General features: G+C 49.6%; 1 protein-coding gene across 1 annotated transcript; it reads left to right on the top strand.

The window, feature by feature from the left end:
- Positions 1-8,226: 8,226 nt before the first annotated feature.
- On the top strand, positions 8,227-14,367 carry LOC132427902 (CREB-regulated transcription coactivator 3-like). Its single transcript, XM_060015424.1, has 5 exons — positions 8,227-8,427; positions 8,515-8,595; positions 10,037-10,139; positions 10,593-10,797; positions 14,337-14,367. The coding sequence occupies exons 1-5, from the start codon at positions 8,227-8,229 to the stop codon at positions 14,365-14,367; spliced, it is 621 nt and encodes a 206-aa protein (XP_059871407.1).
- Positions 14,368-15,328: the final 961 nt, after the last annotated feature.

Here is a 15,328-nt window from a genome sequence, read left to right as displayed (position 1 = left end):
AGAGCCCAGGGCTCTGCACCCTGCAGGGTGGGCCTTGCTGTTGACTCACAGCTCATGAGGAAGAGGAAATACCCAGTAAAAGTACTTTATCAGGTTTCTGTGGTCTATTTTTTTCCATTTCAAGTGGCTTTCTCTGAATTTCCCAAGCTTCAACTGCTATGAAATTGAGGAAGAAAGTAATATGAATTTACTGGGGTCCTTACCTTGAGACAGTTTCTTCTCTCGACTTCACATTAAAAATAACAAACCTCTAGTGTGGGGACCTAGAACCCCATTTCCTGGCATGATAAATCCCATCATATTTCTGGAACTGATTTCACCACTAATTAAGGACGTATTATAGCTGCCCTGCTCCCACCCACCTCTCTCGTACTGACAGGACTGGCCCTGGGAGAAAGCAAGTGAGAAACTGTCTAAAAATAAAGCAGATCTGCAAGCCGGTCCTCAAGAAAGTTGTAGGTTTCCCTTTGGACTTGAGTGGGACAGAAGGAATGCAGAGACAGAAGCTTCTGAGGGATGCAGAGGGGAGTAGAGCTCCCGCGACTGTCCTTCTCCAAAGCCATCTGGCTTCTCCACTTGACTCTAGGCTCCTATCTTCAAGGGTCACAGGCCTGAGCCCAAAAGGGAAGAGACTATCTGAAGAGATACCACATCTCTGCTGTTTCCTCCACCTCATCAGCTAAGGCCACATCTCCTCATGGGTGGGGAGGGTCCCAACCAGCCTATGGTAATTGATGTCAGGATAGAGGTTCTGTCTTAGTTTGGGATGCCATCATAAAATACTATAGCCTGAGTAGTTTAAACAACAGAAATTTATTTCTCACAGTTCTGGAGGCTGGAAGCCTGAGATCAGGTTGCCAATACGGTCAGGTTCTGATGAAGACTTTCTTCCTGGCTTGTGGATGGTTGCTTTCTTACTGTGTCCTCACGTGGCAAAGACAGAAAGGGAGAGAGTGAGTAAGGCCTCTGGTGTCTCTTATAAGGGCAATAAACCCTCATAAGGTCCCACCCTGATGTGAAATAAAATTCACATTTTATGGCAAGACAAGAAAAATCTAAACATCAACTATTTTTGTCTGTTGGCCTCCTCTCGCCCCCACTACTGTGCATTGTGTATCTGCATTTTGCATCGACCAAATGTCCTCCATCGACAAAAATACCTGCTCAACCGTAAAGAGCAGCATTCTCCTAGCATCAACAGGACAACTCCTTAAAAGATAACATTCCTTCTTGATCTTGTAAGGGGCCATGATGACACTTAGATTTGGATTATGTAAATGTCAATAATGAGTCATTTAATGTACAACCCTCTGTCTCAAAAAACTAATATAACTGACTTCTAAAGGGTGGAACAGTATCCAGGGTGTATACAGTATAAAAAGCCTAAGGGGTTTCCCTGGTGGTGCAGTTGTTGAGAGTCTGCCTGCCGATGCAGGGGACACGGGTTCGTGCCCCGGTCCGGGAAGATCCCACGTGCCGCGGAGCGGCTGGGTCCGTGAGCCATGGCCGCTGAGCCTGCGTGTCCGGAGCCTGTGCTCCGCAACGGGAGAGACCACAACAGTGAGAGGCCCGCATACTGCAAAAACAAAGCAAAACAAAACAAACAAACAAACAAAAGCGTAAGGTTTGTGCTCTTCCTTGTATGGAAATCACACCTTGATTAAAACAAAAACATGTGAGAAAAAAGTCTTAAGTTACGTTCCAAATACAAATAATTCATTACCGGAATGTCTTGTAGACTTTGGAAGGTCTCTGGATGTCCACAAGCCGAATGTGTGTCTTAGGTTTCCCGATGCTGAGCGGTCGTATGCCTGACAAAAGGCAATTATTTGCTCATCATCACAATGTTTAGTGATGAGGAAGCAATACCTTAAGCATTTCACACCCTAACATATTATTTTGGCTACATTACTGGTTCTGGTATGTTTTAGGAAATGGGGTTTGGGTTGACATGTAACACATAATGTCCAGGTTAAGTCTCAGGTTTACTTCACAGGTTTCTTGTGTGCCCTGGAATTCAACAATGTATGTGAAGAATCCAGCCCTGGGCTGGCACAGGGCAGGTGTTCAATAAATAACAGGGTTAATTTGTAACAGAAACCCACCGTCAGATGAGGCTGGCTGGGAAGTGGGAGAGTTAGAGGTGAGAGCAGGCAGAGCAGGACGTGCCTGGGGGTGGGCATCGGGGCCACGCTGGGCCACAGTTGGGGCCTAGATGTTAGCTCTGGGGGAAGCACCCGTGTGGGACCAGTTGTGGGCCTGGTGGTGCCCAGCATGATCCAAATACAGGCTAGAGGGACCTGGGCCGGCAGTGAGTGTGAGCTCTGAGCCTGCTTGGGCAGCTTTCCCAGCTGGATGGCTTGGTCAGTCATTTATTCATTTCTTCTAGTTTTAGTATATGTATTGGATGCCTGGGGTAGCTAGGCATCATTCTTGCAATTATGAGTGGGGGGGATACAAAGAGGATAAGACTATTTGCCTCCAGGTTTGAGTGCTACTTACAGAAACAACAACTACGGAGCACTTCTGTACCCCAGGCCCTGGGCTGAGGGCTTGAAGTGGATCTCATCGTAGCTTTATGACATCATAGAGGCTGTTATAGCTTCATTTGCAGAGGAGGAAACCAAAGCTCAGGGTGCCAGCCACCTCCCCAAATCAGAAAGTTTGACTGTAGAGTCTGCATTTTTATGGTCACTGTAGAAAAAAACATGCACAGCCAGAAAGAAAATTACATGAAATTCTAATCTATAATGATGGTGCCTGTTAGCATTATGAGATTTTAGAGAATTTTCTCATATAAATACACACGAATTCCAGGCATGTGTCATGGAAGGGGTCAACTTTGCCTGTCCCAGAGAGGGGAGGGGCCAGATTTCCAGTCAATTGTCTTTCTGCAGACTCCTCCTCCAAGGTGTTTCTCCCCAGGGATCATTCCTCTTTGCCCTCCCTTTTCTGGGACAAATCCACATTTTCTGTTATAGGTGGAGTTGTGTCCCCAAATTCCTATGTTGAAGTCCTAACCCCCAGTGCCTCAGAGTTTGACTTTGTTTGGAGATAAAGCCTTTAAGGTGGTTATTAGGTTAAAATGCGTCCTCATCCAATCTGATTGGTGTCCTCATAAGAAGAGGAAACTGGGACACACAGAGACACCAGGGACCTGCACCCACAGTGGAAAGACCAAGTGCGGACACAGTGAGAAGGTGGCTGTCTGCAAGCCAAGGAGAGAAACCAAACCTCCGGGACACCTTGATCTTGGACTTCCAGCTTCCAGAACTGTGAGTAATGACTTCCTGTTGTTTAAGCCTCCCCATCTGTGGTGTTTTGTGAGGGCAGCCACAGCTGACTAAGACCCTCTGCCTGGGCATATTTGGCACTCCTCACAGGGCTGATGGGTGGACCTGGAGGATTTAAGAAACCTGGCTGATTTTCCATCAGCAGGAAATTTCAGAGACTGTACATCCCACAGAGTGGATCCAGGCGTGCGGAGTTACCCAGTTTTCTCCATCACCCACCTCTGGAGAACTCAGTTAGAACAAAGCAAGTATAAGAAGGAAGGTCAGATTGGGAAGCCAGAGCTGGTGGTGTGGTTCTGTTTCTCTGGAGAAGCCTGACGGATGCAGAGGCCTTTGTGCTGCATTTGGGACAAGAGAAGAGTCTGAGCAACACTGGACGGCCAGGAGGGGTCAAATGCAGCGCCAGTGTCTCTCCAGCTCCAGCCGTCTCTGATGCCAGGACAGTGGGAGCACAGACAGAAGGGCTCATGGGAGCAGAGGAAATTCTGATTCAGACATTTTCCTCAGTCTGGGAGGCTGAGTACAGGAAAAGGTGAAACTGCCCTGGAGCCCCAACCTGCTATCCACCTGTTCCATCTCTACCACCACCAACACCATGTACAGCATTTCAGATGTGAAACGATTTCAAAGGAAATTTTCAGGGATGATGCAGATGCCATCCAGCTACAAAGAGGGCGGGAGAAGGACATCCTCTCCTTTTTCATTTCACAAAGACAATGTGGGGGAGGGGAATATTGGTTCTTTGGGCTGGTTGCATAATTAAAATGACAAAAGGCAGATTAACAAGAGAAACTCAAATTTAATTCATACGCATGGGAAATTCACATGAGCGTGAGAAATTCCAAGGAGAGTAAGGCTAGATAGGGTATATACTTTACACGGGCCTATATAATTTTGGGAATGGGCAAGTCTGAAATCCATTGGACAGGATGGCAGGCTGAAAACTCATGCAGGATCTGCTCTTGCAGTTTTGATTCTGAGGCGCACTTTCTTCTTTGAGAAGTTTTGTCTCAGGAAGGTGACATTGATGAGGCAGCTGTTGGTGTCACTTGACCCAGTTTCACACGGTTCCGGGGCTCTTTGGAAGCACATCACAAGGTCCTTGGAGAACGAACCTCCATCAGAATCATGAAGAGGGCCTGTTAAAAGCGGGTGGCTGGGTCCCACCCTTAGGGTTTCTTACTCAAGTCTGGGTGCAGTAGTGTGGCTAGTCATGGGCTACATGTTGAGGACCACAGCTTAGGATGCTTCTGGCTGCCAGAAAACAGAAGCCTAAGCCAAATGGGCTTCGCAGTAAAGAGGATTTGTGATCCTTACAAGAAGGGAGCCTGGAGGTAGGGCAGGTTCAGGCTTGAGTGAGCCTCCAGGTCATCTGGGACCCAATTCCTTTTAATCTCTCCTTGCCAGCTCTTTGTGGCCTTGGCTTCATGGTAGCAATATGGCTGCATCTGCTTCAGACATTGCACCCTTACTCCAAAAAGTCACTGAGGAGAGAGCACTGCCATCCCAGTATTCCAGGCCTGAGTCCTCATTCCCTCCACTCACATCACTTGAACCTGATTAGACTCCATGTCCACCTCTGAACTAATGACTGAAGCCCAACAGGGCACAACACAGGAACTGTGTGTGGGAGAGGCGGGTACCCAGTGAACTCTGGGTGCCGTTGGGAAGGGCAAAGGGGGAGCAGATGCTGGTAGGGGGACCAACCTCTCCCAATTTGCCTGGCACCTTCCTGGTTTTAGCACTGAAAGTCCTGCATCCTGGGAACCCCCTCAGTCTTGGGCAAACCTGGACCGATTCCATGAAATTGGCCATTGTGAAACTCCATCAGAACAGATCAGCAGTATGTATGTATTCCTCTACAGCAGGGTGGTAGGGAGTGACAGAGGGGGTGGGGAGAGCAGACAGATGTGCTTTGGAATCCCAATTGGTTACATTGGGTAACCTTCTTGTGAAGGCTAGTCTCTGTGAGCTTGGTAACTTGTCTACAAAAGTAGATGACATCTTCAATAGTTTTATTGTGGGGATTCAGTGAGGTTGGGGATGAGGGCCTGGAGCACATAGTCAGGAACCCAGTAAATCCTTTACCTTCTCAGGGCCTCAGCCCAATGCCAGACCAGAGCTCCCTAAACCTAGGTCCATCAGTCCTGGTGAAGTGTATTCAAGATGGTGCAGGAAGGAGAGTATTTATTTGTCTAAATGTTCATCAGTGTGTTAGTGAGGGTGGCTGGGACCGGATGGAAAATATATGTGCTGCTTCATTAAGAGCTTTTCACATTAATGATTTTCTTTCTTCCTTGCACTAAAGCTCAGAGTGAAGTCTGTTCCACTTGTTAGAGGGCTCCTCACTGTAATAGGCATTAAGGATACCCACTGTGATCTGCGCCCCAGAGAGTAAAGGAGAAGGTCCAATAAATCCAGTGTGTGTGTGTGTGTGTGTGTGTGTGTGTGTGTGTGTGTGGCGGTCCTATCAAGACAGCTGCTCGTGTGTCAGATGAGAGGGGTCTCCAGAATTATTCTGAGCTCTGAAAAATCTGCTTTCCTCCTGGATCGATGAGGCCAAGACCCCTTGTCTCCATCGAGCCGACATGGTGGGTGGAGGACCCCTGGACGCCTAGGGTGAGAGGCCAGGCCTTCCAGGGCAGGACTGCCCCAGCCCAAGGATCTCACCAACATATTTAGAAGACAGAGCTGGTAAAAAAGGAGAATGATAGTGGGGCCATGGGTTCACATAAATATCCTAACAGGATCATTTTCCTGAAATGAAGATGGACTGCGAGTTGTTCTCTTCAATTACAGGAATAATAAACACTCTCTACTATTGATCAGTTTTCTTTCTTTTCTTTTTTTTTTTTTTTTGTGGTACATGGGGCTCTCACTGTTGCGGCCTCTCCCATTGCAGAGCACAGGCTCCGGACGCGCAGGCTCAGTGGCCATGGCTCACGGGCCCAGCCGCTCCGCGGCACGTGGGATCTTCCCGGACCGGGGCACGAACCCGTGTCCCCTGCATCGGCAGGTGGACTCTCAACCACTGCGCCACCAGGGAAGCCCTTGTTCAGTTTTCTTAACTACAGGCAGTGTTGTTAACTATAAAATGCCTCACACGGACTCTGTGTACTGTCCCCATTACTGTACCATAAAAGCTGTAATCAGACGGTTATTGCCAGTGTTAGCTTTTAGTGACTGAAGGGATATTAGATTTATTTAAAAAAAAAATCACACACACACACACACACACACACACACACTGGATTTATTGGACCTCAACAAATGTTCTTTTAACAAAAATCATAATTTTAAATACTCTTCAAGAAATGGCCTCATTAACTCTTATACCAGATCCTGTATTTAAAGAAAATTCCAGTTAAGTGGGATCATTGTCTTCTCTTTTCATGAAAGCTGATCTCTAAAATGGAGATTGCCTTGGAAAACACATATTCCATATTGCCTTGGAAAACACATAGCAATTGCCTTGGAAAACACATATTCTTCATTCTTTTTTTCAGATCTGTCTGTCCCTCTGTGCCTGTGGTTTCTTGATGAGGTCCTCATAGTAAAGAGTTTGCTCAGATAAACTTAGTTTTAAAAGTGAGACCTTTTACGCTGCCATTGATCACGTTGCGGTGTAATTTGTTCTCAAGTTGTGTCCCCTCTGAACTGTGAGCTCTTCCATGTACGAACGTCACAGTGTCTGTGTCCCTAGAGCCTCAGATGATGTTCAGAATGATAGGCACTTGATGGTTGCTGAGTAGAATTGAATCGCAGTGGTCAATCTACGAATGAAGCCTGATGAACGACTCAATTACATGTGTGCAAATTCAGGGGCAATTATTATTGATTCTCATTTGCTGCAGTCAAGGGTGAGCATGAGAGTAAAACAAATTCGTGGTAAACCCTGGCAATAGAAATGCAGGCAAAGCCCTAGCTCATGAACTTGGATAGTTTCCCTGCTGTGGTTAATACTTTACCTGACTGGTGAAGATCAGAACCATGGACAGAAAGACCACTCTGTCAGGGCTACAACACCAGGGTAGGGATGGACAGTAAGAAGATGCTTTTCCTGCATCCAGAATGCCCTCATGCTATCCACTGGCCTGGTTACTTTTCCACCCTTTGCCACCCAACTCAATTCTCAGGCTCCCTTGAAGTGGTTCGTGATTATGTTGGGGCCCAGGGTAGGCTACCCCAAAATGGGCCTCAATGGCATATTGATTATTTTGAATTAAAGTTACTTAAGAAACGGCTGATGCAAGAGAGACACTCTGACCCCCCTTTCTGTCTTCCTGAAAACAGGAAATATGTCTCTTGTGTGAAAGGTGTCCCCCCCCCCCCCCCACCAGATCTGGAGGCAGAAGGACACCCTTGTCACCAGAGATGGGGAATTCTGGCTGAGAAGCCTGCATTAACAAAGCTTGTTATTTCTTTAATTTATTACCTCAAGCCCAAACTCTGTTTAGATTCTTCACTAATTGGGCACCCAAAAACTTAGTTTCTTTGTCCTGTCAATTGCTCACAAATTTATTGTTTCTTTGTCTAAAACGTATTGTTGTTTAATGCTGTTTTAGGAGAGTTTTGGGAGACAGCAGAGCTAAATGCTTTTTTCAGTCTTCCATTTTTAACCAGAAGTTTTGGCTGTGAAAAAACAAACATGATTTTCAACTGAGAAAACTGAGATGAAACTGGTTAAATTGGCTGGATTTTGTTTTGTTTGTTTTTTAAGACAATAGAAATCGTCGTCGAATGGAAAATGTTTTGTGGGGAAGTGAGATTTGAGATATACTTTGAAGGATACAGAACTGGGCTTCTCAGAGCATAGTATAGACTATCAGGGTGAGGAAAATCTCAGGGTTTTTCCTCACTTGACATTTCCTAATCATAAAGGACTCACTGCTAGAAACTCAGAAGCTAAGTAGTTGGTGGCCTTGTTTTTCAGATGGTGTCCTCAGATCGAAGCCCGCTCTCCTTCCTGCCCACAGAAGCTCAAGCCCAAGTGTCACCCCCACCCCCTTACCCCACGCCCCAGGACCTCCCCCAGCCTCTGCTGCAGCAGCCCCATGCCCAGGAGCCCTCTGCTCAGCAGCCCCAGGCAGCCCCATCGCTGCCCCAGTCAGACCTCCAGCTCCTCACGGCCCAGGTGAGTCCCACCGGGAACACCAGGAGGAGGGAACGCTTAGGTCGCCCCGAGTTCCAAGCTAAATGGTCCCCTCCTTCTTTCCTGAAGGGCTCATCTTTGACCAGCTTCTTCCCAGATGTGAGCTTTGAGCAGCAGTCCATGAGGCCAGGCCCAGCCTTTACTCAGCAGGTGAGTGGTCGCTGGGGCCTGCCTCTTCCTCGGAGCAGGAACTGCCACAGTCAGGCCTCTTCCGTGTGTGGAACCCACACCAAACAGACTCGGTACTGCACCTCTCTGACCTCAGGTGTGCTCAGCGGCTAGGACAGCCTGGCACTGCCCCAGGCCCTAGAGGCTCGTGCTGGCTGCCTTAGCTAATTGTCAGGCCTCAGCAGAGGACCTGTTTGAACAAGTGGTAGAAGACTTTGTGATGACACTCTAGCCATAGAATTGTAGAGTCATTGATGCTGGACGGAACCATAGCAATTCACAGATCTATCTATCGTGTTGAGGAGACTCAGACCCAGGGAGGGGCTTTGCCTCGGCCTGAGTTGCTGTGCCCTGCACGGTGTGTGGCCTCCTGGGAGCTCGTCCTGGCTGGGGTCAATCCCGAAGGTACTTTCATTCAGACTTTCTCTTTTTCTTTTTAGTTTCTCCCTAACACAGACCATTTTTTAATATCCCTAGATTTTATAGTATTCACTAATTATGGTTTGGGCTCCAGGATATATTATGGAGAGAAGGAAGAGCACTTTCCAGAACTTAATAATAATAATAATAACAGTAAAATAAATAAAGACAGATGTTTCCTGAATAGGCCATGGGGAAGCCTCGTGGTAAGAACCAGTAGTCCCTGCCTCCCCAATTTCTAAAGAAGCCATTTGAGTCTAGGTGAGTCAGTGTGTTTCTGAAAAAATGATGAAAACTCCTACTTTAAGATTTTTTTAAATGGTTTAAAAATTAATTTCAGGAACGGCACCTAAAATAGGCCCCAGAAACTGGGAACTTCGTGGTGATCTGTACATATTGAAGTTTCTCTGGTAGTCAAAGGTTATATAGTTAATACATTTTCATTAACAAAAAAATAAGAATAAAAAAGATAAATAAAGTAGGCCCCAGTTCTAACCCATCCTCATAGAGGCTTTCTCACAGAGAGGGGCTTGCCTGTGGTTCCTCCCTCTGAGTGAGAGAAGGAGAAGGTTCTGCTTTCTTGTTTTTCTAGAAACCAAAGAGGAAAAGAGCCCATCACTTCCTTGGTTACAGACAGGGCCTTTGAAGGGCTCCACAGGTGGTAGTTTCCAGACGTCTTTGTGTGCTGAACAGGGGAGGTGGCGGAGACCAGAGGGCCCGCAGAAACCATGGCCAGTGGTGGCTCCTGGGGTGGCATAGAGGGCCAGGCAACGCGCAAACAGGGACAAGTGTGGCCCTCAGGGACCCCTCCTCTACCGCAGCATCCCCCTGCCTGAGCAGAATGTTCTGTGTAGGCTGTCGCAGCGGCCGGGCACTCTGGGATCCTAGAGAGAAGTGACCGTAAGAGAGCGTTCACGTCTGGTTTTGCTCCAGGAGCACACCACACTGTTGTGTCCTTGGAAACAGAGACCGTCCCTTACAATGTGACCTTTGATGCTTCCAGGTGTCCCAGGTGCAACAGGGTCCCCGAGGACCACAGGACTCCTTTCATTTGAGACCAAACCTGTATTCCAACTGCGGGAATTTCCCAAACACCATCCTGACAGGTGAGGGCTGCTTCTTTTAGTTCACTGTGTTTCTACAGATACCACTGTAAGATAGTTTAAACAACATAATATTATATAAAGAAGAAAATGAAAGGCCTGTCGCTCAACTTTACCTTTCTGAGATGCAGGTGTCCAGCCCCAGAGCCTGTGAGGCAGTAGGGAAGGGGCCTGGTGACCCAAGCCATTTCTGAACTGCTTAATTTCCCGTGATTGACAACTGTTCCAAGGGAGAAAACCAGCAAAACTGGGAGTTGTGGGACTGACTGAAAAGAACATAGATTCCAGAGCAAAACAGTAGGCCCAGGAGTGGTTGGGACACAGGTGATGACTGTCCTGGTTGGGAAGATGACAGGAACGGCGTTTTGGGGGTTGTCATCAGTTGTGTGCTCTTAGTGACCTGGGCCCTCACGCCTCCTAATCCGCATTGTTTTCCCCTCCCGCTGCTCTTTCCAGAAGACTCGAGCACCAGCCTGTTCAAAGACCTTGGCAGTGCTCTGGCAGGCATGCCCGAGGTCAGCCTAAACGTGGACACTCCATTTCCATTGCAAGAAGAGCTCCAGATCGAACCCCTGAGCCTGGACGGACTCAGCATGTTAAGTGATTCCAGCCCGGGCCTGCTCGACCTCTCTACTGAAGAGACGTTTCGAGCTGACCGACTGTGCAGAAGGGAACGGAACAGGAGGACTTATTTCTGAAACAGCTAAAACAGAACGGAATAGAACGGAGCCAGCTGCAGCCCTGGGCGTTAGTTATCCCAGGCTTCTGACACGGAAGGAACCAATTCCTTGGCTCCCAGCACTCAGACGAGGTCCCACCTCAGACCCCGTGGCTCATTCTAGACCGCAGAGCTGGGCGCCGCCCCTCAGGCCTGCGGCACAGGTCCTGTTGCTGCGGGCAGGCTGCTCTGGGGCTTCCGCCGAATTGGTCGTCACCGCAACCGTTACATCTTTTACTGGCCATCTGATCGGTCAATGTGTAAAAATATAACGAGAGGCCTCAGGAGACGTGTGTAGTGCTCAGAACCACTGATGTCAATCAACACTGAAGAAAGGACCCGGAGCGCGGGGCGGTTAGGGACCACAGGCCTTCGGAAGTTGGCTCAGCGTCCAGCAACAGTACCACAGCCCCACGATGCCTTCTCTGATCCGGCCATCGTGCCTCAGAGGCGGCAGGATGTTCCAGGGCAGAGCGGAGGGCCAGGGCTCTCTCAGAGGCCTCAGTTCTAGCAAGAAGAAGGCTGTTTACTACAAGTCCAAGAACAGACTTGAGTTAAGCAAACTGAATTCTAATTTGTCCCCCCCCCCCCCCCCCCCAGTTTGTAATCTCTTTTCTGCTGCTTCAGAACCCCTTTTCCTATGGACAAGAGGAAAAGGAAGACTATTTTATTCAGTCACTGAAAAAAAAAATCCCCTGGTAATAGATGAGACCGAAGAGAACGGTGCTTCTTCTTGGAGGCCGGGGAAGAGAGAAAGGGGGCTGCAGGCATCTCAGAGACACACGAAGTCCTCCAGACAAGGTCCGGACCACACAGGCCTCCCTCTCTACAGACTGGCTGGAGGGAGTGGCTGGAGGTCTGGATCGGGCCCACCCAGCAGCTGCACAGCAGCAAAGGGAAGCTATTTCTCTGTGGAATGGGGGTGGTTCATGGAACCCCACTAGACCGTAAGCTCCTTGAGGGCAGGGACTGTGCCTTAGTCATCATCGAACCTCTAGCGCCTAACAAGTGCCTGGCGCTGGGCAGGTGCTGCAGAAACACGTGTCGAATGCACACATGAATGAGTGAATGAAGGCACGAATGAATGAATCTGCTTTGCTGTGAGGCAGTCTAATCTTTCACTGTCACTGTTCCTTACAAAATCTTCTCAGAGCTTCAGCTCTTCTAACACTCATGCCTGTGGTTAAGTTAAGCACGCACTTTAATGTGCTTTTAACACTAGGTGACCAAATCCACGGTTAGACTGCACGCCCTGTTCTCCTCCAGGGTATGCAGGTAGGTGGAAACTGTCTTCTGAGTACATCCAGAATGGCTCAGCAAACTGAGACCTCCCACCTGCCTGGACCTCAGGGGTCCTGGCCACCTCATAAGATCTTCCCTCTCAGACCCAGGTTTTGCTCTCTATTGCATTAGGAAGAGAGTCATTCTCTGAGGTTGAAGAAATAGTCTACAGTAAAATGAAGGCCTAATTTATGAAACCATCATTAGTCATCAGTACCTTAGCACAAAACGGTATTACTATATTTCCACCACCACCTGCCCCTTCTCACTTAGTCCAGGCCAGCCCCTGACCAGAAACCTGATAGGTGGGTTTGGAAGCTGTCTGGGGAGGAGGGTGGGCAACGGGGCCGAATGTGGGCATGGGTAGACAGCACAGAGAGGACAGACACACTGAAGGAGGGATGAAGATGCCGGAGCCTTTGCCCAGACAGCCGGTGTCCTTCCGGGAGACACCAGGGGTGTTGCTGAAGGGTCCAGACGGCTCCCACCCAAAGAAGCAAGGCTGCACCTTGTGGGTCTGAATCTGACATGTGTGCCTGGTGGCCGGAGGGGTCTGTCACAGGGTCCTGGGCTGTTAACCTCTCCAGACCTTGTCCCATTTCCTTCTGTCTTCAGGGGGTACCTTCCCTCCAGTCTTCCCAGTAACCTCGATCGTGCACTGCTCCACCTTCACCGTGGAGCCCAAGTCTTCCCGCCTCACGTTCACCCTGAAGCCCCGCTACTGAATTAGGAAGTCAAACCAGAGTCCTCTCTGCCTGAGCTCTGACTCAGGCAGTTGGCCTCCCCTTCGAAGCCATATTCCCAGTTAAACTTCCCGATCTCAGAGGGCAGTGACTTTTTGTTAAAGTAAAAAAGCCTTTCACTGTACACAGCACCCCAGTGTGCCAAAGGAAGGCAGATCCTGGCTGCCTTTCCCGTGTCAGAGCCCCCCAACTCTGATCCGGCCTTTCAGACAGTAGTTGTGGCGCATGGGCTTAGCTGCTCCGCGGCATGTGGGATCTTCCTGGACCAGGGCTTGAACCCATGTCCCCAGCATTGGCAGGTAGATTCTTAATGACTGGGCCACCAGGGAAGTCCCAGTTCCCTCTTATTTCTGCTGTCCAGCTCCCCAAGTGTAACTGCTACTGTCTTCTCTCCTATTCACCCCAATCCCACAGGTTTATGATTAAAAAAAATTCTTCAGGAGGGAGCCAGGTTAGATGAAGGTATTCAATCCTCCATCAGAAACCGGAAGCACCTTTAGGACTTATTTTTTGTAAATACCCCCATACGTCTAATTCTTCTCTGGGGCCACGGAACCTCAGTCACAAGGAATGCAGTACATGAATATCTTTAATTTATAGCAACTGAAATTGTTCAGGGCCCAAGAGTGGGCCCTCGTCTAACACTCAGAAATGAATTGTCCGAGGAGACACACGTGCTGACAGAGCAAGAGACTTCATTGGGAAGGGGCCCCGGGGGGAGAGCAGCAGGGTAAGGGAACCCAGGAAAACTGCTCTGCCACGTGGCTCGCAGGCTTGGGTTTTATGGTGATGGGGTTAGTTTTGCGTTGTCTCTGGACAGTCATCTTGCTTGGCCCATAGTCTGACTCAGGGTCCTTCCTGGTGGTATGCACATTGCTCAGCCAAGGTGGATTCCAGTGTGAGGGTTTCTGGAAGGTTGGTGGGACATATTATGGGCTGGTGTCTCCCCCCTCTTTTGGCCCCTCCCGAATTCTCCAGGTTAGTTTTCGGTGGCTGCACCATGTTCCTTACTGGGACCTCCTGTCATGCGACAGCTCAGGCAAGTGGTTATCGTTGTGCCCGGCCAGGGCGGGTGGTTTCACTCAATGGTTCCCTAACAAAGTCCCATCCATGGCTTTGCTCCTGAGGGACTTGCTCGCTAGACAACCTGAGAGGTGGTGAGCTGGCTTGCGTGAGAGAGGGATGTCCTGGGACACAGGCCGTGTGCTCAGAACATTTTCATTGCATGTCTGGGAGAAAGGGGTGGTGGCCCGTCTTTCCTGGGAGCCCCACCACGCTTAGCCCTGTTTCCGTTCTCTACCACCAACCATCTAAGGCATAAGTCAGAGCATATTGTTCCCCTGTTAAAATGCTCCAGTACCTTCTCATCTCACCCAAACAATCCAGTGTTCCCCCATGAACCCCACAGCTTTGCATGACTTGGGCTCTGGCTCTCCGGTCCTCCCTCTTCTCACCCAGGATGCACCTGCTGTACCTGTTCCTCCCATAGGCCAAGGTCCCTCCTGTCTCGGGGCTCCTGCTCTGCTGCGCCCCTGGCCTGGAGGGCTCTGCTCTGGCGCCTTCTTTCTGCTGGCACCCCACCCTCTGGTCTCAGGTTGAAGGCCTTCCCTGACCACTTCTCTGTCCCTCTGGGGGCTCCACATGAGGCCAAGCCTGGTCTGCGTGATGCTATCCCAGGTAACAGCTGCTCGACAGGGAAAGGAAGCTACATCCGGATTGCAGACATTCCCGTCGAGTGTGAGGGGATGCTAACGAGACTCTCACAAAGGATCCATGTATGGGCCTAGAAATATGAGGCTGGAAACACTGGGGAGACCAGTCAAAGGCCCGGGCGTAGCTCCAGAAGGGTGTCTAGTGAGGTTGTTCAGGAGGGCAGACGGTCCTGGGCTAGAACCCAAGATCTGCCGCTTCCTTGTCCCGTGACAGGGATCGAGTCACTTAACTTCTCTCAGCCTCAGTTTCCTCACCTGTGAAATGGGAGTGAAAAGAGCATCTCATTGGGTCATTGCAGCAGGGATCAGGTGCCGATGCTGGTGAAGACTCTGGCTGCTCCTGGTACGTCTAATCCCAATACACCAGGGGTCTTTTCCCACCCGCGGCCCCAAAGGTTCCAGGTGGGCGCAGCGGGTCAGCACAGATGTGTGAAGTTCTGATGTGGGGATGGGGCCGGGGGGCAGGTACGGAACGTCTGAGGGATGAGAGCTAGGAGACAGAGTTGAGCTCTGGTTTCCCAAGAAGATGGGCTCAGGAGGCCACCGGCCATTGGGACACCCAAACAGCCCCCTTGTCCTGCCCACAGCATGTGAACACTTGTGGCCAGACAGGTTTGTTTTGTGTGTCCGTCAGTAGGACTCAATCAGAGCAGTTGTGTGTCCACCAAAACTGCTGTTTGTCAGAGCGTCAGTGGCTGTGGGAGCTGGCTGGGCACCACCTGGGAGGCCCTCCCAAGG

Source organism: Delphinus delphis, chromosome 7 (assembly GCF_949987515.2).
Source record: "Delphinus delphis chromosome 7, mDelDel1.2, whole genome shotgun sequence".
In the NCBI taxonomy this organism is placed as follows: Eukaryota; Metazoa; Chordata; class Mammalia; order Artiodactyla; family Delphinidae; genus Delphinus; species Delphinus delphis.
This window is presented reverse-complemented; position numbering and strand designations above follow the sequence as displayed.